We start from the raw sequence: 21,552 nt of genomic DNA, 5'->3' as shown, positions 1-21,552 counted from the left end.
CAATTTACAAGAAATCTGCCCCAGGAGGGAGGGAGGGAGAGGGAGAGGGAGAGGGAGAGAGAGATGGCTGCCATGACACTCACAATTTTGCCTAAGAACACAGCCATGAATAAAGAATGGTACCAAAACATCCTCCAACAGCAACTTCTCCCAACCATCCAAGAACAGTTTGGTGATGAACGATGCCTTTTCTAACATGATGGAGCACCTTGCCATAAAGGCAAAAGTGATAACTAAGTGGCTTGGGGAACAAAACATCAACATTTTGGGTCCATGGCCAGGAAACGTCCCAGACCTTAATCCCATTGAGAACTTGTGGTCAACCCTCAAGAGGCGGGTGGACAAACAAAACCCACAAATTCTGACAAACTCCATACATTGATTAGGCAAGAATGGGTGGCCATCAGTCAGTATGTGGCCCAGAAGTTGATTGACAGCATGCCAGGGTGAATTGCAGGTCTTGGGGAGAAAAAATAAATTGGTCATCACTGCAAATATTGACTCTCTGCATAAACTTAATGTAATTGTCAATAAAAACCTTTGACACCTATGAAATGCTTGTAAATTTAATTCAGTATACCATAGAAATATCAGACAAAAAGGTCTAAAAACACTGAAGCAGCAAACTTTGTGAAGAACAATATTTGTGTCAGTCTCAAAACTTTTGGCCATGGCTGTACAAAGTAGGGAATTCTACAAAAAAAAAAAAAGAAAAAAAGTTCCTGTAACCCATGGATGAGAAGTACATGGGTGTGGATCGTTACAGTAAATTGGTAGACGATGGAAGTTAGACAGGCAATAGGTCGACAGGGTCTGGAGGTCGACACACTAAAAGTTAACTGGTAAGAAGGTCCACAGGTACTGAAGGTCGACACACTGTTTACTTTTCATTTTCTAGCCATAATATTCACCCTAACCTTCCCCTTGGCGCCTAACCCTAATCTTCCCTCCTGGTGCCTAACCCTAACCATCCCTTCTAGTGCCTAACCCTAACCGTACCTCCTGGTGCCTAACCCTAAAAAACATGTGTCAACCATTTCTATGTTGACCTTGTGTGTAGACCTAATGACCTTCTTACCAGTCGACCTTTAGTGTGTTGCTCTTCAGACCCTGTCAACCTAATGCCTGTCTAACTTCCATTGTCTACCTATTTACTGTAGACCTAATGACCGGATACCGAGGCACATATCTTGGGCAGAATTTGGCAGTTATTTTGAGACAAAAGGAAGAAACAACAAGAAATATGGTAAGAACTTACCTTTGTTATCTCTGTTTCTACGAGGTCCATAGGGTCCACAGGATTGACCTTGGGGTATAGCTGGATCTGGATCCACAGGCACCACACAGTTAAAGCTTTGCTGCTCCCAGGATGCACTGGGTGCATCCTCCTCTATACCCCGCCCCAGCCACATCAGTTGGTAAGTAGCCAAGGCCAGGAGGAGATAAAGACAGAGAGAAGGAAGACTGGAACACTCAATAACCATACTCACGGAAAGGGAGACGGAAAACCAGTGACCAGCCACATAGCCCACATGAAGCCAGGTGAGTCAGGGCGGGCGCCCTGTGGACCTCGTAGAAACAGAGATAACAAAGGTAAGTTCTTACCATATGTCTTGTTTTCTACTTCAGGTTCCATAGGGGGTCCACAGGGCTGACCTTGGGGATGTCCCAAAGCAGTACAACTAAGGGTGGGGACGCTCCTGTGCTGAAAGGAGAATCTGGCGCCCGAAGGACGCATCCTGAGAGGCGAAGGTGTCAAACTTATAGAACCTTAGAAAAGTCTGTATGGAAGACCAGGTCGCCGCCTTACACAGCTGAATAGCTGAGGCGCCACGGCCAGCAGCCCACGAGTGACCCACAGACCGAGTGGAATGAGCCTTAACAGAGGCTGGAACAGGTAAATCCTACTGTGAATAAGCCTCACAAATAACCAAACAAAGCCAACAGGCCAAAGTTTGTTTGTTGGCAGGCCAACCTCTCTTGTGAAAACCAAAGAGGACAAACAAAGAATCAGACTTCAGAATGGATCTAGTCCGGTCCACATAAACTTTGAGAGCACGGACAACATCTAAGGAAGCCTCACCAACCGAGAGATCAAGTCACTGAAATGCTGGCACAACTATTACCTGATTAATGTGGAACTTGGACACCACCTTACGAAAAAAACCCGGACGGGTGCGAAGCACTGCCCTGTCCAGGTGAAAAGTTAGAAAAGGAGAACGGCAAGAAAGCGCTCCTAATTCTGACACTCTCCTGGCCGAAGCAATTGACAGGTGAAAAACAGTCTTAAGTGTCATCCACTTGAGTTCCACCGACTCAAGAGGTTCAAATGGAGGACCTTGCGGTGCCCGAAGCACCACTGCCAAATCCCGAGGAGCCACTGGCGGAGCAAAAGGAGGTTGAATCCTGAGAACACCCTGGATAAAGGTGCGGACATCAGGCAGAGTAGCAATCCTACGCTGGAACCACACAAAGTGCAGACACATTAACTTTCAATGAAGCGAGGCGTAACCCTAGGTCTAATCCAGACAGAAGGAACGCCAAAATCCTAGAAACATGAAACGCTCGAGGATCGTAGTTTCTGAACACCATTGAAAATAAGTACGCCGCACCCTGTGCTAAACCCTGGGGAAAGCAGGCTGCGCGCCTGTAGCATTGTGCTGATGACTGAGCTGGAAAAACCCCGGGCCCTTAAGACGGATGTCTCAAGAGCCACGCCGTCAAAGATAGAAGACCCAGATCCGGGTAAAGGCAGGGCACCTGAGACAACAGGTCCTGACATTGAGGCAGAAGAAACGGAATGTCGACGGAAAGGCCTCAAAGATTGGAGTACCAGGGACGTCTAGGCCAAGCCGGTGCAACCAGCAGAAGCGTGCCGCCATCCTGTTTGAATTTCCGAAAGGACCCGAGGCAGGAAGGCTATCGAAGGGAAAAGATACGCCAGCTGAAATGTCCATTTCACTGACATCGCGTACACCAAGCTTGCACCGGCGTCTTTTGTCCTGGACCCATACACAAGCAATTTGCGATTGTGACGGGAATCCATGAGGTTCACCTCCGGCAGTCCCCACTTGTCCACGAGAGGTTGAAATACATCTGGACGAAGGGACCATTCCCCGGGATGCATGTTGTGACGGCTGAGCAAGTCCGCTTCCCAGTTAAGAACTCCTGGAATGAAGGCTGCAGAGATGGCCGTAAAGTGGCACTCCGCCCAAGACAGGATGCGTGACACCTCTGACATTGATGCTCGACTGCGAGTCCCCCCTTGACGGTTGATGTACACCACTGTGGTGGCGTTGTCGGACTGAACTTACACTGCCCTTCGTGAAGAGCGTGACCGGACAACTGGAAGGCCCTGTACACAGCCCGAAGTTCCAGAATATTTATGGGAAGAACCGCTTCTTCCGCCGTCCAACGGCCCTGAAGTGAAAGTGGAACCGATACTGCCCCCCAACCCAGGAGACTGGCATCCGTCGTGAGCAGAACACAGTCCGGGATCCAAAAGGGGCGGCCCTTGGTGAGATGAGATGTCTGAAGCCACCAAGCCATCAACAGGCGCACCTACAGGGACAACACAAGAATCTGAGTCCTGATTCGGTGTGGTAACCAGTTCCATTTGGATAGAATCAGCCCCTGCAGGGGCCTGGAATGAAACTGGGCATACTCCACCATGTCGAATGTCGACACCATGGACCCCAGACCTCTCATTGCCAAGTGAACCAACACTTGGGGAGTCTTTAGACAACTGCTCACTCGTAGTTGTAGGGAGGAAACCTTTTCCGGAGTCAGAAAGATCCTTTGCTGACGAGAGTCCAGAAGGGCTCCCACGTGAACCATCCTCTGTGACGGAATGAGGGAAGACTTCTTCCAGTTTATCAGCCACCCGTGTGCCTGGAGACAAGCAATCGTCAGGTGCAGATGTTGCAAAAGTACCTCCGGAGAGCCTGCCAGCAATAGGAGGTCGATCAGATACAGCAGAAGCCGTATACCCTGGCTGCGCAGATTGACAGCCATAACTTTGGTGAACACCCTTGGACCAAAGGGCAGAGCCTGAAACTGGAAGTGAAGCTGTTGTATAGCAAACATAAGATACCGCTGGTGTGAAGAGGCTATAGGAAGATGGAGGTAGGCGTCCTGGATGTCCAGGGAGACCATATAATCCCCCTGTTCCATAACCAGAATGATGGAACGCAAAGTTTCCATCCTGAAAGTTGGCACTCTGAGAAACTTGTTCAACGATTTCAGGTTGAGAATGGGTCGATGAGAGTTATTGGGTTTCGGAACCAGAAATAGCGAAAAGTAGTAACCCGTCCCGCGTTGAGAAGGCGGAACGGGAACAACACCACCTGCTTTCAGCAAGAACTCTATGGCTTCCTGGATCTGCAATGCCTTGGTCTTGTCCTGGGAAAGGCTCGTGCAGAAGAACTGTTGGGGGGAGGGGGGGGGGGGGGGTCTGTAACGGAAGTATAGGGCGTACCCCTGAGAGACCACTTCTCGTACCCAAGCATCCGTGGTGGTATTGCACCAGCACTGGTCGAATTGAAGAAGTCGGCCCCCACTCTGGGATCCCCCAGAGAGAGGCCCGTCCTATCAGGCTGAAGGCTTATCTTCTGCCTTGGAAGCAGGGCGTCTAGTGCTCCAGGCCTGCTTCTTTGGTTTAGGGGCAGTCTTGGTTGACGACTGCCTCGGGAAGGACTGACCCTTGGACTGAGGTCCTAGCTTTAGAAGGCGCAGCTGCTGATGATAGAAACGCCGATTTAGACTTTTCCAAGGTATCAACAATTTTGTCCAGGTCAGGACCGAACAAAATCTCCCCATTAAAGGGTAAGGCCTCCAGGCCTTTCTTGGAATCCGCATCCGCTCTCCAAGAGGCATCCCTCATCTGACCAACCAAAGCTCTCTGAACCTCCGGAGCTTCTTCCGGAAGCGTATCCTCCAGTACATTGTCCCAGCTCTCAATGGCTTTAGCCACCCAAGAGATGGCCATGGACGACCGGGCCACCGCCCCAGAGAGAGAATAAATGGAAAAATGAAAAGGAAAAAGACCCAGAGTCACCTAAAATTTTGATACTTTGACTTAGGGGCGGGGGCGTCATCCTCTATATCAAGAATGGACCGCACAGCCCGCACCAATGCCAGCACATTAATGGTAGATCTCATCTCCACTATCGGAGCAGGGGAATCTGAATCAGATTCCTCATGCAATTCGCCCTCATCCGAGGACGCATCTGAGTCTCATAGCTGCGCAAGCTGGGATGACGTAACAGTGCGTTTTGATGCCTTGTGAGGCTTGTCATTACACAACATGGTTTGAAAAGCCGAAGAAGAGGCCGCTACACTCTGGACAGAATTGGAGAACACATCCACCCACGGTGGGTTAACTTGCGGGAGACCCTGGAAGGGAATGACGGACTGCTGCGTCATCGGAGGAGACTGAACATACATAGGGAACCCTGCATATGGATGAACTGTCTGAGGCCCAGGGGAAGACTGCAATAATTGCGATACACCCGGAGAAGTGGGGGGATGGCTGGTTGGGGTAACCCCCTATGGGGGAGCGCAATCAGGACCACTAGGCGGTCCGCGATGGAGGCCAGCACCTGCGAAAATACCGCCCAAGGGGGCTCCTGTCCCAAAGTTGGGGGTTTAGAGTGACCAGGTAACTAATGAAATCTCACACACAACCCATCCTGCGATAAATCCTCCATATTCCCCACTATAGCGCAGCGTCTGCAGGCGAGCAGATTGGGAGCCGTAGAGCGCTCAACTTCCTCATCAGACATGCTAACAAATAGATATATACCCAAATATATATAGCAATACAACAGGGAAGCACTTGGCGTGCCCACAAGTATGCAGCACACAAGCCCACAAATATGGCACCATGTAGCACACAACAGTATGTGACCGACCTCATAAATACATTAATTTATATAAGTGAGATCCTTGAAAAGCCCTTCCCACACACACCTGCCAGGGCTGTAGGAGAAGGAAAGGGATAGTTATAGACTGACAGTAAAAAGAAAAAAACCAGATACAGTCAGCACTAGCAAAAGCCACATAGAATGCAGAAAGTTAATACTCACTGCAACTTGTCACTACAATCAACCGCCCAGATTCAGTGTCTGGGAGGGCTATAGTTTTGCAGGGGAGAGGTACACAGGGGGATCAGACCACACACTGCCTGGAGAGATCTGCGCTGCCCACCCAAGAAAAGATGGCCGCCAGAGGAGTGGCCGCAGGAGGAAGCAGCTCAGCGTCGCCATGCCTGAGCAGAAAAGCGCTCTGAGCTGAGGGGAGGAGCCGCTAAACAGGGAAGGCTCTCTCCCCTTGCTAGCATTTAACCCCCGGGACGCCAGTTCCCGCAGCAGGCATTTAACTCCCTGGTGGTCCAGTGGTCCCGCGGAGTATGCCTCCGGAGAGGGGGAGCCCACCGCCACTAGCTAGCGCCTCCGGTCTAGCCCCAGAGACTGGAGGCATGCGACTGCATAAGGCACACATATGGGTCACCGCAAGTAGTGACCTGCGGCTTACCTGATCCCTGGCGCTCTGGCAGCAGTTGAGGGAGAGCCCATGTTAGTACAGACTCTGGGGTCCCGCCGCGATCCTCCGATCTGTACTGGCATCGTGGCGCCAGCGGGGTGTAGGAGCAGCAGCTTAGACGTCCAATGGACAGTCTGAAGCTGCTGTTCAGAAGAGTCAAAATTAAAAATAATAAAAGAACTCTAAAAATAAGCTTAGGGGCTGCCAAGCAGCCCCCCCTGTGCTAAAGTGACCCGACTCCAGCCGGGCTCCAACTAAAACTGATGTGCCTGTGGCTGGGGCGGGGTATAGAGGAGGATGGACCCATTGCATCTTGGGAGCAGCAAAGCTTTAACTGCATGGTGCCCGTTGATCCAGATCCAGCTATACCCCAAGGTCAACCCTGTGGACCCCCTATGGAACATGAAGTAGAAATATGCCAGAGCAGCTTTGTTAGGGGCATTGTATGTTAGTAGAAGTATGTACAACAACAACAACAATAATAAATAATAAGAACTAAACATACGGGCTTATTATCGGCAATCCAACACTTGCAGTAGGTACAAAACTTCTTAGGTTGTGATTTCCAGTAGTCAGCCCTGCAAAGACCAGAGTGAGATTAAAATTCCATACAAAAGTTTATCGTATAAATGACAAATGAAATCACAATAGCATGAGAAATGTGACAAAAACATTGTCAAATGCAAAAAAAAAAAGTGAGTTTTACCATATCTGTGATTTTTTTTATTTTATTTATGCATATAAAGCAACCTCAGTTCCTTAAAATTTAAGTTTCCCTTTCATCAACATTGTTATGTTTTCAATTACAGAGATGGATCATCTTCTAATCCAGTATTTCCCAAACTTGGTGCAGCAGGCAGGTAAACTAGACTCGAATCAGATTATTTGGACAGGCCATTTACACAGGCTGCACTAATTAATACAGCTCTTCTCAAACTGCAGCAGTGATCACTTGCAGCCTCATCAAGCCCACAGGAGGCTCTCAGCAGCCAATCCCCAAAGTTGCCATCAGCTGCCAATCAAAAGGGGGCAGAGGAAGAGGATGAGACTGTAGAGTGCACTCTCCCCGCTGCCCATGAAACAAAGAGGGCTCCTCTCCTGCAGTAAACACCATTCAGTCTACAGCAACTAAGTGCTTCATAGGCATCATAAAAGGCATGCGTGGATATATAGGTGGTGTCTGATGGGCATTAGGACATGTGAGAGTCTGATGGGCATATAATTGGCATGTGGGGAGGTCTGAGTCATGTGGGTAGGCCTGTTACACATTGTAAGGAAATCTGAGGGCATGTGTGCAGTCTGAAGGGAAAATAAATGGCATTTGGAGGAGGGAGGGTGATGGGCAGATAAATGGAATGTGAGGTATCAGTAATGTTGGGCATACACTATACAATTATCTGTCAGATATCTGTCCAAACTGGCTGGCTGGAATGAAAATCTGGTAATGTATGGGAGCAAATGACAATCGACCATTTGCTCACAAACACTGGAAAACAGACAAAAACGGTCTTTCAGACTAATTGGTTAAAACTAGGGATGTGCAGGCTCAGTTCTACTCGGTTCCGTTCGGTTTTTTTTCCCGAATCTTATTGGGTTTCAGCTGTCACGAGTTTTGGATAGCCAATAAGATTCGGTAAAAAAAAACGAACGGAACCGAGTAGAACTGAGCCTGCACATCCCTAGTTAAAACACATGAATTTAACCAATTTCAACAATTGTTTATGTCCGTTTTCCAGTGTTTAAGACCATATGATCAACTGCCATTTGCTCCCATACATTACCAGGTTTTCATTCCAACCAGCCAGATTGGACAGATAATTGTATAGTGTATGCCCAGCATTAGGCATTATAAGAGGCATGTAGGGAAGTCTGAGAGCATGATGTGCATATAAATGAGATGAGATGTCCAGTTAGTTGGGAATGTAAGGAGTGCATGTGGGGAGGTCGGGAGGTCTGCTGGCTTGTGGCTGATCTGAGAGCATATAAAATACATGTGGAGATGTCTGATGGACATACGATGATATGTATCTTCCCCTCTTGTCGCCTTTCTGTCCTCCTTTTCTGCTTGATGTGATATGCAAACCAACTCTAATGCCTCCCGATCAGAAGTGACGTGGATAAACAAACACCACCTCATTTATCTGAACCGAAGGATGACTGATAAGCATATTTGTGGGTCTTCTTTTTTTTCCCCATTTTACTAACTGTTCCTGAGTGTCTCAATAGGAAACTGTTTTGAATAGGCATGCTGTAAAACATATTGCCAAGACTCGGCGATGCTGTGCCGAGAAAGTTTCTAAATATTTATATGTGTAGCATAATGCAACATCCTTTGTTTACTTAAAAATCTAAATTGTGAGAGAAAAAAAAACAGTTACTTACATGGCAGCTTCCTTACATATAAACTTGTTCTAAAAAAAAATAAATATACATGCTATTAGTAAATACACCAATATTTACCAATTGGAAACAAATACCAGATAACAAGCCTGAGCATAACATTTTGTTTGAAAATGTTAAGTGTAGAAGACATCTATAAGAATTACACACGATCGGATCAAGTCTATTCTGTAGTGTGTGATGGAGCACCCACTCTGGGAACAAGCTGCAAAGAACCCAGGGGGAAAGTAGCACATTCTTGGCATATCTGGAAAGCATAATACAACAAAACAATAAGAAAGATGATTATAGTTTTTATGATATAAACAAATTACATAAATGAGGTCTGGTTAAATACAATTTATATGGTGCTATAACGCTGCACAACCTATTCATTACAATGGTAATATGACTTTCTAGTTGTTTGTGCTCTTCACTGCAATTCTTATTTTTAAACACCAAATGAGAAGTGCGTTACTGCTGCAGAAGGTCAGAGACACACCAAAGGCTTTCTACGATTACTGCGAACTAGGGATAGCCAATTGGCAATCCCGCATAGATCTTTGGGACTGAAGCGGGATTGCCATGTCTGCATGTAATATGATCACTAAAATAATATCTCTCTTCTCCAAGATTGATAATGTTTTGATGCATGCACCGCTAGGGGTTAAATTAGTGTTGCATATAACCAGTAAAACAAAACCCAGATGCACGTGCACTGACGCGGGAGATGCCAGGACCAGGTAAGTATGTGCCCGCTGCAACATCAGGGTTTTTTTTAGATTGATTCTATTAAAACATCATGGGGAAGATGTATGAAGCTTTGGGAAGTGATAAACGACCAACCAATCAGCTCCCAACTGTCATTTTTCAAACAGCCTGTAACATGACATTTGGGAGCAGAGTGGCTGGTCATTTATCACTCTGCACTTTATTTATCACTTTCCAGCGCTACATACATCTGCCTCATGTCTCCAAAACAGGTCCAAAAATCACACTGTACCAGGCATAAAAATTGATTTAAAAAAAAAAAAAAAGAAGAGGATAGGAGATTGATGCTCATCCTACTGCAAACTAATTGCCGACTGTTACACATCTATAACAGTTGGGATGTGGATAACAGAAAAAGATGGATGGGGCGGGATACAGGGACAGGCAGAGTCACACTCACATATACCCCTTTCGCACTGAAAATTATATTACCGGGTAATACCCCTTTCACACAGAAAGGCAAATTACCAGGTAAAGGGTCGTCCCGGTATGCAATTCCCAGATCTCTGACCCTGCAGGGTTGGAGACCCGGGAATTATGTCCCGGGTTGACCCCTTCACACAGAAAAAAAACCCCTGTGTTGTTCTGTAATTTAGTTTTTCTGTGTGAAAGGGGGTACAAACTGAAACCAGCAAAAAACCTATGCTTCAAATGCCAGATTTTTTTTTCTAGTTTCAGTGTGAAAGTGGTATTATACCCTTTTCCACCTAAATTCCGGGTCTGACCCGCAGTTGGAACAAAGTTCCTATCCGGATCAGACCCGGAATTTTGCCGGCGCTGACTCGGGATATTCCCGAGTCAGCGCCGCTCACACCGCAGTCGGGTCTGCATAGACCCGGCTTTTGCGGAGTGAAAGTGGACGCTTGGAGATGACGTCATCTCCAAGCGCCACTGAAGCCGGACCAATCGGCCGGCTAGCAGCGCACTCCAGGTCATCGTGACCCGGAGTGCGCTGTTCCCATAGCAGGGTTTCACGGGCTACGCCCTTGTTAAACCCTGCTAGTTACCTGGGTTGGATTGCCGGGTCACTCGACCCGGCGATCCAACCCTCTGCCCTTTTACACCAGGGAGCTGCCCGGGTCAACCCTTCAAAAACCCGGGTTTTAGCTCCGGTGTAAAAGGGGTATAAATCACTTTTACCCGGTAGTACCATGGTCAGTGTGAAAGCGGTATAAATCACTTTTACCCAGTAATATAATTTTCAGTGTGAAAGCGGTATAAATCACTTTTACCCGGTAAATTGCTAACCTACACAGGTTTTTTTACCGCTGTGAAAGGGTCATCCCAGGTCTTCGACCCTGGTTATTTGCAGGGTCCGAGACCCGGGAATTATGCCCCGGGATGACCCTTTCACAGAAGTAAAAAAACAGTGTAGTTCAGTGATTTACCCGGCAATATCATTTTCAGTGTGAAAGGGGTATTAAAGCTCGATCTAGCAAATCCACACGGCACTCAAAAGCCGGGTAAAAGCCGGTATTTCAGTGTGAAAGCGGCATTATAGTCAGCCACCATACAGCAGGGATAGGTAGTCTGTGGAATTCCAGCTGCTGCGGAAAAAAAACTACATATCCCAGCATGCCCTGCCACAGTTTTGACATCAATGGATTCTAAAATTGCAGCAGTGCATGCTGGAATGTTGTAGTTCCATACGTTGCCTACCCTTGCCGTACAGTATGGTCACTGGTAGAGCAGGCTCCGACAAGGTAGCCTGTGGTATGGAACTACAAGTGTCAGCATGCCCCTCCAACCCCCCCCCCAATGCTGGTCCCACGACTCTCCAGACATGCTGCGCACTCACCCTCAGACCCTATCACACCGACATATCACCATTACTGCGGAAGCAGCCTGCACTGCAGTGCACAGGCCAATCACATGCTGCTACGGCAGCCGGGAGGGCTCAAGTCCTTTCGCTTCGCCTCAGGCTCCTCCTCCTCTATTGTGGGCGGGGAAAACAAACTTGGCATGAGAGCTCTGCAAACAAGTTCGGAGGCTGCAGCGATCAGAGTCAGTGGCAGTGCCCGCCGTAGCAGCAGCAGCCGCCGGGGAAGGCAGAGCGGGCGGCCCGGGAGCCGGCGCCAGGTGAGTGCCCAGCACTGCAGACAGCTGCTAGTAGTAATGTTGTTGCTGCGTCTCTGTGTGTGCTGCTGTCACCGCCGGGGACTCCGTGCCGCAGACGTCACACATACGGGCAACCAGAGTCACAGACCCGTGCCTGCCCCAGGTTCCCCTCCGTGCCCCACTGCCCCCCAGGCGAGTGTCATGTGACGGGGACCCGGTGCTGTCAGGGATGGGTAACGGTCACGAGTGACGTCAGGCGGGGGCAGGGCTGTTGTGTGAGCTCCCCGGCGACTCTTTCTCAGCCCGGTTCCCATATGGTCTAGCGGTTAGGATTCCTGGTTTTCACCCAGGCGGCCCGGGTTCGACTCCCGGTATGGGAATTCCCTTTTATTCTGCCAGTACCGGCACCAACACGGCGTGCTGCCAGGACACTACTGCTTACTAGTATAGGTACTTTGTTTTTCTTTTCCTAATGTTCTATCTTAATACGGAGTTTGTATTGTTGTAGGGAACATAGCTACAGTAACATATCAGTAGGTCCTTGTTTGCTCACCCTTCCCTTATTCCTCCTGGGTTTTCAAATGATGTATAACACTTGTGCATTTAAAACAGATAAATAAGTGCAGCTGAAACAAGTAATTTAATGTTTTTGGCTTTACTTGAAAATGTCTAATTCTAAAGCTCTGTTTTGTTATCTCAAATGGCCGATTGGATCTGTCACCATTTTGCAGATAAATATGTTTAATATAGATCTGGCCCCACACGTTCTCACATCAAACCAAGGGCTTCATTTAATATCACTGATTTTCATTGCCATATTTTGTTTAGTATCGCAGTAATGCTAACAGTATTCTGCTGGTATATAACAAAAGTCTGGTGAAGTCCTGTGTTGTCCTCTGCTAAGCTGCCAGCAACCTATAGCAGCTGCGTTATTCACATGCGCAATGGCCGTTGTGCATACGTATTGTGCTTCAAACCGATGGGAGCCTGGAAAGGCTTTTGCTGGTATCCCATCTAGCTCTAACGCTATCTATAGATGGCCTATGCAGATAAACTACCTACACACTATACAATTGTTGGTCGATTTGCGAATTATCGGGTGATTGGCCTGATTTATCGTATAGTGTGTATGAACGATCGTTTCACCAATTAAAATTGTTAAAAAACATCCACAAATGCATTCCTTCAATTATCTGATCTGTCAGTCAAGAACGAAAATCTTGGCCTCAAATTTCCGATATTGAGCAGTGTGTGCGCATTTTCAATAATCTGCCCATTTTTTCTATGTTCTCCTGTCGCTATGTCATTACCCTTGTAGGTGGACATATGTAAAATGAGTATGGTGTGGTGAAAAATCGCTAGCTTCTATGGAAAAATTGCATAATGTGTAGCACAGATATTTAAATTTTCCAAAATATCATACCGTTCCTCGTCCTGATTAAAAAACATATGACAGTGTGTAGCTTTCAGGGCCAGCCCAGTCTACTTGTGCTCTGAGTGAGAAATTTTAGAGCGGTGCTTACATAGGAAATAAAACACACATACATTGGCCCCTACATGAAATAAAATAAAACACATATCCATTGCTCCCACTGTAAAAAAAAAAAAAATCGCACAGAAGACTGACTGGAAGACAGACTCTGTCAGAGGACTTGTGAAAGATGTTGGCATTCAGTAGAGGAACTTGTACTAGCTCCCTCCCAGGCCAGTAACTGCCTCACCCTCAGCCAGGTTGTGTGGAAGTCTGTAAGTCACCATTCAGTGCAGTGTACTCACTGTGCGGCACTTGGCTGCGTGACCTATGATGTGTGCTATACATCATAGGTCACGGCACGGGTACCATCTGAGCCGCCCACAAGATGAGGAGAACGCTGCCGGGGTTGCGCCCCTGTATGGCTGCTATGCTCAAGCCCTTGAGTCCGCCCTGTATGCGGTACAGTCATAAACAACTGTAAAGGTGCGTACACACTACACAATATGCTCCCTGAGCGATATCGTGTAGTGTGTCCCCGGCAGGCTGTGCTCAATGTTGTTCATTACATTGAGCACAGCCGCTGAACGATATCATTAACGATATCGTTCAGCGCCGGGCTCTCTCCCCCATTCCCCAACATGCAGCAACCTGACGAGGTCATCAGATTGTGCTGCATGTTCAGGCGATGGACAATGTTGGAAACAACCAGCGGGAGTGCGCATTGCTGGTCGTTTCTGACATAAAAGTGCACGATTTGTGCACGATTGCGATGTCGTAATCGTGCAGTCGCTCAGTAATATCGCCCAGTGTGTACCCACCATTAGATGAGCTTACTGCTGTTTGCTTATTTCAGAACGAATGTCATAATTACCCTTCTAATAAGTGCTATAGGGGTTATGACTCATTCTTAAATGGATCCCCAAGCAATCTATGGGCCTGATTCAGAGCCGGACGCTATTTGCGCTCGCTCGTTCAGAAAAAAGGGGTAGCTATTCAAATGAACCGTTCGCTCTTTACGGTCTGTTCATGCCTCTAGGTCTGAACGAGCGAACCAAACATGCGGTCGTTTTTTGGAAAACTATGCCCCCTGGCCGCTCGCATCCTACGTCATGTCCGCTATTTATTAGATTAATCGAGTACATCGACCAGCGTATGAACTGCTCGCTATTCTTGTGGTTGGTTTTTCCTACCGCATTCTTGCGAGCAGTTCTGACTATAAAATAACCCAGTGACGTGGTCAATGACGCTGCTGTATTAATTATGCACACCCATAAAACGCCCGTTTTGACCTTTAAGCACGCCTGCGATCGGATCTCCACTCCCCGTTTTCAAGCACCTTCCCCTGTTACCACCCACATACGCCTCCTCCTGTCACTCAAAATAGCAGGCATTCGCTATTTAGCGAACAAACTATTTTCGGCCGCACTGACTGGTTCGCGCATGCGTATTACGATCCGTACGCATAGGCAGTTGTGCAAACATCGCTCAGAACGAACGAGCGGCCGCTTATGAGCGGCTCTGAATCAGGCCCTATGTCTGATTTAGTGTACATGCCCACTGGCATTTTCAAATGTGTTTGACATGGGTTTTGTAATGTTTGTAAAGTGCTTTTAAAATGATCTGACGTTAGTGATACCCATTTGCAGTGTGTTATGCTGGGCATACACGATACAATTATCTGTCAGAGATCTGTCCAATCTGGCTGGTTGGAATGAAAATCTGGTAATGTATGGGAGCAAATGACAATCGACCATTTGCTCACAAACAGTGGCCGCGAAAAGACTTGATGGTAGTGTGCTAGTGGTGTTTTCAATGCGGATGGATGTATTACTCTAACGCGTATCGGACATCCGAGCCTTCCTCAAGGAATTTAGTATCTGCCATCTTTAGTGTCTTTTGGGGTATGTCAGGCTGATTTCCCCATTTGTACAGCACTTTTCGCCTGTTTGAGTATCGCCGGGACGCATGTTTCGCGGCCTTTGGAATTGAATACGGCGAATAGCGGGGACGCACCTGATAAGTTTCCGCGGCTAAAACACTACAAACGTGAACGCGCATGAATGATAATCGTTCATCGTTTTAACTCAAAGTAAATGATTTTTCAACGATTGAATGATAAACGATATCGTTATTGATAATCGTTCAAAAAATCGTGTGTGTGTGTATGCACCTTAAGTGTTCATAACTACTGTCCTTTTGAATTTGTTTTTCTTTTTAATGCTAGTAAAAAAGTATTGTGAAACGTTCAAATTGCACCATACTTGAGATTTTTCAAGCATTTGTACACTTTCTAATATGTTCATAAGAGGAAACACCTGAAAATAAAACAATCAGTGTTCCAAAAACGACTAATGCTTGGCATCCACTTACAATTATCTGTCCAATCTGGCTGGTTGGAATGAAAACCTGGTAATGTATGGGAGCAAATGACAGTTGATCATATGGTTTTAAACCATGTGTGATAATCTATACAAGTTGTCATATATTTTGGTCAGGTACGGTGGTCTGACCCCTAAACTTTTCCACTGGGTACTAGTTTACAAAACTTTGTCAACCCCTGGTATAATGTCTATGTCTGCACTGTATGTGTATTATATATATATATATATATATATATATATATTATAATATAATATAATTTTTTATATTTTGATATATACTCATGGGAGCCAGACAAGGTTTTAGGGTAAATGGGTAAATTTCTTCAAATGCAATAACTGTGTTTGGATAAAAGTGACCGCTGGAAGAATCGTGGAAGAATGCATATTTTGTTATTGTTACTTGTTTTTTTTCCACGTAAAATGTACAACGAAAAAAAGGTCACTACGCTAGCAAAACTGTCAAATATGATCTCATCACAGAAGTCACCATGGTCGTAAAAGGTGGGAAGGAAGAAAGTACATTTGCAAGTAAAGCACAGATTAAAAATATAATGAAATCATTTGTGGAGGGCAAGGTGCAATATTATTTTACTAAATAAACATTCTCTGTAAAAGCACATGTTCATAATATAGGAACCATTACAAAAACTCAGCAGCATGATCAGGGCGGTAACATGGGTAGTGTGACTGGTGTCACCTCCCAGGGCGGGCACACGGTTTTGGGTGCGGCACTGGAGAAGAGTTAATTGATGAAGATTATAATACCACATATTCTCCATTACACCACATCATTTGAGATTATGAAGCATTCTAATCGCATAGTGTAGATATCAATAACTATTGCATTCACTGATTTGAATGCACCCTTTATTTACTTTTTTCACTATCCTAAATATACTTTTACAAAATAGTGTGTGTATTGCTGTGCAGTCTTTTGTCAGGCTGTTTGTCACGGAATTACTTGTAATTGTTGGCACAGACGCTACATTATTGGGCGCTCTTATTTTGATACAAGCCTGTGTTCTCTCTGGTTTCACATGACTTGATTGCTTGGGTTCTTTCCTCTGAATTTGGGATTTCCCTGGAAATGATTACAGCTTTCCAGTCAGTTGCTGGGAATAGCAGTCGTGTTCCCTGAGACAGTGCATCATGTGACTGTGGGAGAGGTCTCTGTGTGGGTTGCGCTCTAATTGTACATCACAACCTGAGATTGGCAACCGTAATGCTGACCTGTCAATTCCCAGTCGCTGCTCCTGTGCTTTGCTCTTTATAAAACACACATGAATTACGCTGGAAGGAATCTTAAAAGCAAGCATAGAGGCCCTATATATACATTTATATACAGAATAATTGATTGCTCTACCCCTATTCTGTGCCTTGATTAAATAGATTATACTATGAAATAGTTACACAGTATATAGTTCACTAAAGGTTATACTTTTATTTATTTTTTGTAAATATCAAGTTTTAATTTGTGTATTTTCATCTCCTTTAAGCACAAGGTATCCATAGTGTGTGTTTTCACTGCTTTTATTGGCACACTAATAGATCTGCATTATCCTTGCACATGGGTTAATGTGACTTCATTTCCAGTTTCTCATATTTTCTCCATGTTCAATGCTTAAGATATAATTAATTCTAGGTGAGACATTGATATTCAGAAATTCTCCACTGATTTGTATAAGATCATACAATCTTTCACCTTTAACAAACATAAATTGAAGGATTCTTAAATATTATGATGAATTCCAGAGCTACAAGTTTTCATTTTCAAGATGTTTAAATCGTTACCCATTTCTTTCATTTTGCCATTAACAAAGTTTAAAGAAAACAAAAAAGTGGGGAAAACAGTAAAAAAGTGCTGCTCCTAAGTATAATGATCAGGTCTGTGTGAATGATATTATCACTTAGGGACCTATTTATTAATGTAGTTTTTCTGCTGTTTTCGGAGCATTGCCACAATATTTAAGTATTGGGTCATTTTAGTATGAGTGCACTCCGACAGGTAACGGATATCTACAGCAGTCGCTCAGTTTTCAATTTTTTTCTACTTTGTTTAAACAATCCCCATAGCGTTGTATGGGGACAGAAAATAGTGAATTTACTTTTTGTGGCTTGGCACACGTAGCTAACGGTGGAGAGAGATTGTCTGATCCCTCTCAAGAAGCCTAATTTGCACATGTGTGGCCCGATGCCTGCTCATGTGCAGTAGGTAAGATGCGGTTTGTACTGACAGTAAAGTTGTAGTGTATTCCAATGTTCCAGCAAGAAAATTGTGATGGGCTGCTATCAAAAACAAAGTCTTCTTGCCTTGATGTGTGTTTGAATGATAGTTAACAGGGAAAATTAGAAATGATTGATATATCAGCCCGTGTGTGCCTTCTTTTACAGTTACTGATGAGCAGTGCTATACAATCTATCTGCAAATAGGTATATTATATATGTATTTATTTATGTGTGCACATGCTAGAAACTGCTAAAAAAAAACTGATTACAAAATTAGTTGTAATGCAGCAGAATAAGCGGTATCGGAGGTGTAACGTTCTAGCAATATCATTTTTCACTTCATTTACACTCTGCCTTATAGCAAATAGACATTTTGACCAGGAGTGACCCGGAGCTATTTGCTTGATTTGAGTGACCAGCCACAGGGCTGCACTTATCACAGATTTCTGCTTGCACCCTCCTGAAATCTGTGTAAAGTAGGGCTTTGTTGCTGGTTGTGGCACTCCCGGCACTTAGCTTGTGAGAAGTCGCTTAAATCGGACACTGGGGCTGGGGAAATGGGGCTGAGAGCCACAGGGGGACCTGGGGATTGAGAGACGTAAGGGGTCTGGAGTAACACAGGGGGGCCTGGAGAGACAGAGAAATTGTTTGATCAGGGAGATTCACATTTTGCCCTGCACAAAAACGTCTGTTACTATATATTAACTGGTTATGATGATGACATTGGTTATGTTTCTACGTAAACAGGCATCTTCCAGACAATGTGAATCTCCTACATGAATAGTGAATACTGGGCCTGGAGGGATGCTAGAAGAAATCCTTAACAGCGCTCTGAATTGCTTCAGGAGCTCCCTCCATGCGCTATTTAATTCACGTTCAATTGAATTAAGCCCATAGAGAAAAGTCATCTATCTGATATTAAATATTGGTTTTTGAAATTGTTTGCAGTGCCCTGTTTGTATCTTGAGTTTGGAACATCATGAGAAAAATACCATTCAATTACCAATATTATGTTCTATACCTCCGTTAACGAAAACACCCTTTAAAATGTTTAGAGGAGTGATTTTACTCCATGTAAAAAATGTAGTGCTATCACTAATAGGGAAGTTTGGAAGGATGTACCGCACGCATCGCCGAAATGCCCTGCTGAGCACAAATCAGCCAATTTCTGTAGTGCCAACATTGCAAGTTTTCCTTCGCACTTTTATGGAGTATAAGGGAAAACTTGCAGTGTCAACTGGATGTGATATGCCCTTCCGGAACGGCACATCGCGTCAATATCGGGAACTGAATCCCCCCTGTTGTTTCATTTCTGCCCCTGTGCTGTCGGTACAAACTACTATTACTATTGTAATTCTTCCTATAGACAGCGGATTCCTGACGTCACCTTTGGCGCCCTGACACTATAGTAGCTGCAACCTAGAAATCATGAGGTTACACCCAAAATACCTTAACACTGTAATTCAATATAATTTTGGAAACCAGAAAGCACTTAGTGTCATAAGAAACAAATGAGAAAATACTTCCCTCAATATAGAAATGATTTGTTGGTCTGGTGATCTTTCCCATGCAGGGCATCCGTTATTACATGTAAAACATAAAATTATGCGAGAACCATAGTGTAATAAATTCACACACAGTTTATTTCTTCACGGCAATAAAAAAAGGTTTAAGGCACAATTGCCACTCCAATAGAAATACAATATTTAACAAGGGATACAAAACTGGATGAAAAATGAAAAAATTACCAGATGTCCCTCAAAAAAGGGCCTGTAGGTGTATTAGGGTGGAGGTCTCCAGAAACCTCATACAGACTCCTTCAGTGAGGTGCACGGCCTGGGTATTCCTACTTCTGCAATATCCTGTCACACTGGGCCTAATTCGGACCCGCTGGCGAGCGCTGAGCGCTCGCCAGCGGGTCGATGTTGGTCCAGTGCGCATGCGCACGACGGACCTGGCTCCGTCGTGTGCATGCGCGAAACCCGGATAGCGATGGGCAAGCCTTCGCTATGGGTCTCACTACAAAGGGGGCGTGCTGTTGATGGTGAGTGACAGCACGCCCCCTTTGACTCACAAGTGATGTCAGTGGGAGTGCTTTCGGCTCTGATAGAGCCAAAAGCACTTCGGGGCTTGCGGCAACGAGACCCTACCACAAGGGTCTCGTCGCAAGCCCGATGGTCGCGATGGTCTTGACCATCGCGACCATCTTCCTGGCCGCTCGCTATAGCTGTGGGTGGTCACCCACAGCTATACGAGCGGCCAGGAGGCCGCTCTAAAAATTCAGAAGGACGGCCCTGATTTAGAGCGAGTGCTCTGTCAGAGCGTCTGGCTCTGAATCAGGGCCCCTGTACCAATGCATTTCGAGAGATACAACTCTCTTCCTCAAGGCAGTAATTCATCCTGTCCAGCAATTAGAACACTTGGTGGTGTCAGATAAACAATAGAGAATACAGGTTGAATCTTACTTACCCAAAATCCGATTTATTTTTTTTTCAGCGCCAACGGAGATGGGGACACTTTTGATTTCTGATGGTTTCATGTACAAAATTATTACCAGTATTGTATAAAATTACAGTCAGACTATGTGCATTAGGTGTTTATTAAACATACACTAAATTTGTGTATGTACACAAACTTTGTTTCATGCACAAATAAAAATATATTGTATAAAAAAAAACTTCAGGCTATGTGCATAAGATGTGTATGAAACATAGATACATTTCGTGTGTAGACTTGGGTCCTATCTCCAAGATATCCCATTATGGTATGCAAATATTCCAAAATACAGAAAAATCTAAAATACTTCTCGTCCCATTTTGAATATGGGAGACTCAACTTATAATAATAATAATGATGATAATAATTTGGCGATATTTCTGCATCTTTGTCAGTACCTCTTGTAAAATGTGCTGATCCAAAGCACTTGCATGTCCTTTTTTCCTCTTTTTGCTATAATTTACTTTAACTTGTGGATTGATGCCTAAGTAATTGGATCTGGTTTACGACATGCACTGGAAGCACAGCACAAAATACGATGCACAGGTGTAAATCTATCCTCTCTTTTGAGACATGTCTCTACAGCCAGCAGTGCTCTAAGGGCCTGACTCAGAGGTGGACGGAATTGCACTGCCGCATACAAGCGGCTGTGCAATTGCGTCCATTTAAAATGCAAATGCATTTGTGTGATACCAGCGCTGCGACCCAGGGCGTAGCCTGGGGTCACCATCGGAACAATCACGACCATCTGTCGCGATTGTTATCGATGTTCCATTGGCCAGGCTGCGGGAGCTAAAGCTTCTCTCAGCCTTGCCGGGTCCTAGCAGCTTGCGAGGCCCGGAAACCCTAGCCTCGACCCTCCCGGAAAATGGGGGCGACTCGCCCCAGTTTCCGGGAACGCTGCCAGGGAACGCCCCTGCTCCGCCTTCCAAATGCCGCAGCCTGTCAATCAGGCTGCGGCTGGGACACACTGCGAACGGGCTCGCAGTCGGAGGGCTGCACATGCGCAGTACACCTTCTGCGCATGTGCAGTCCCCCAAACATTGGAGATGTGCGCTAACCATCGGGTTAGCATGCATCTCTGAATCAGGTCCTAAGTGTGAGGTGTAAAAATCAGAAGAGGTGCTAAGGACACATCAAAGATGAAATCAAAGACTAGCCTCTTATTTCTATAGAAGCACCTCCCTCTTTTATTAAGTAAAACGTTTCCCTTTTCCCCCTAAA

The 21,552-nt window shown here is 45.5% G+C and overlaps 2 protein-coding genes and 1 non-coding gene across 4 annotated transcripts in view; 2 read left to right on the top strand and 1 right to left on the bottom strand.

The window, feature by feature from the left end:
* WBP4 (WW domain binding protein 4) overlaps window positions 1–11,889 on the bottom strand; it is a 30,026-nt gene extending 18,137 nt beyond the window's left edge. The window contains exons 1-3 of the mRNA XM_088482182.1: window positions 11,492–11,889; window positions 8,926–8,954; window positions 7,049–7,121 (exon numbers count right to left, since the gene is read on the bottom strand). Of these exons, the coding sequence (XP_088338308.1) occupies window positions 7,049–7,121; window positions 8,926–8,927 (75 nt within the window). The 5' untranslated portion in view covers window positions 8,928–8,954; window positions 11,492–11,889. The remainder of the gene's footprint in view (window positions 1–7,048; window positions 7,122–8,925; window positions 8,955–11,491) is intronic.
* ELF1 (E74 like ETS transcription factor 1) overlaps window positions 11,646–21,552 on the top strand; it is a 145,146-nt gene continuing 135,239 nt past the window's right edge. The window contains exon 1 of one of the 2 annotated variants that reach the window (XM_088481974.1): window positions 11,646–11,772. The gene's annotated coding sequence lies outside the window, so the exon portion shown is untranslated. Of the gene's footprint in view, window positions 11,773–12,131; window positions 12,202–21,552 lie in introns of those variants that run through there. The other variant, XM_088482102.1, reaches the window with a different exon arrangement.
* TRNAE-UUC (transfer RNA glutamic acid (anticodon UUC)) lies at window positions 12,060–12,131 on the top strand. Its single transcript has one exon. It is a non-coding gene; the product is annotated as a tRNA-Glu (tRNA).

Source organism: Taudactylus pleione, unplaced genomic scaffold (genome assembly GCF_031769625.1).
Source record: "Taudactylus pleione unplaced genomic scaffold, aTauple2 ptg000005l, whole genome shotgun sequence".
Classification (NCBI taxonomy): domain Eukaryota; kingdom Metazoa; phylum Chordata; class Amphibia; order Anura; family Myobatrachidae; genus Taudactylus; species Taudactylus pleione.
Note: the sequence above shows the minus strand (reverse complement) of the source record. Positions and strands in the feature narration are given on the sequence as shown.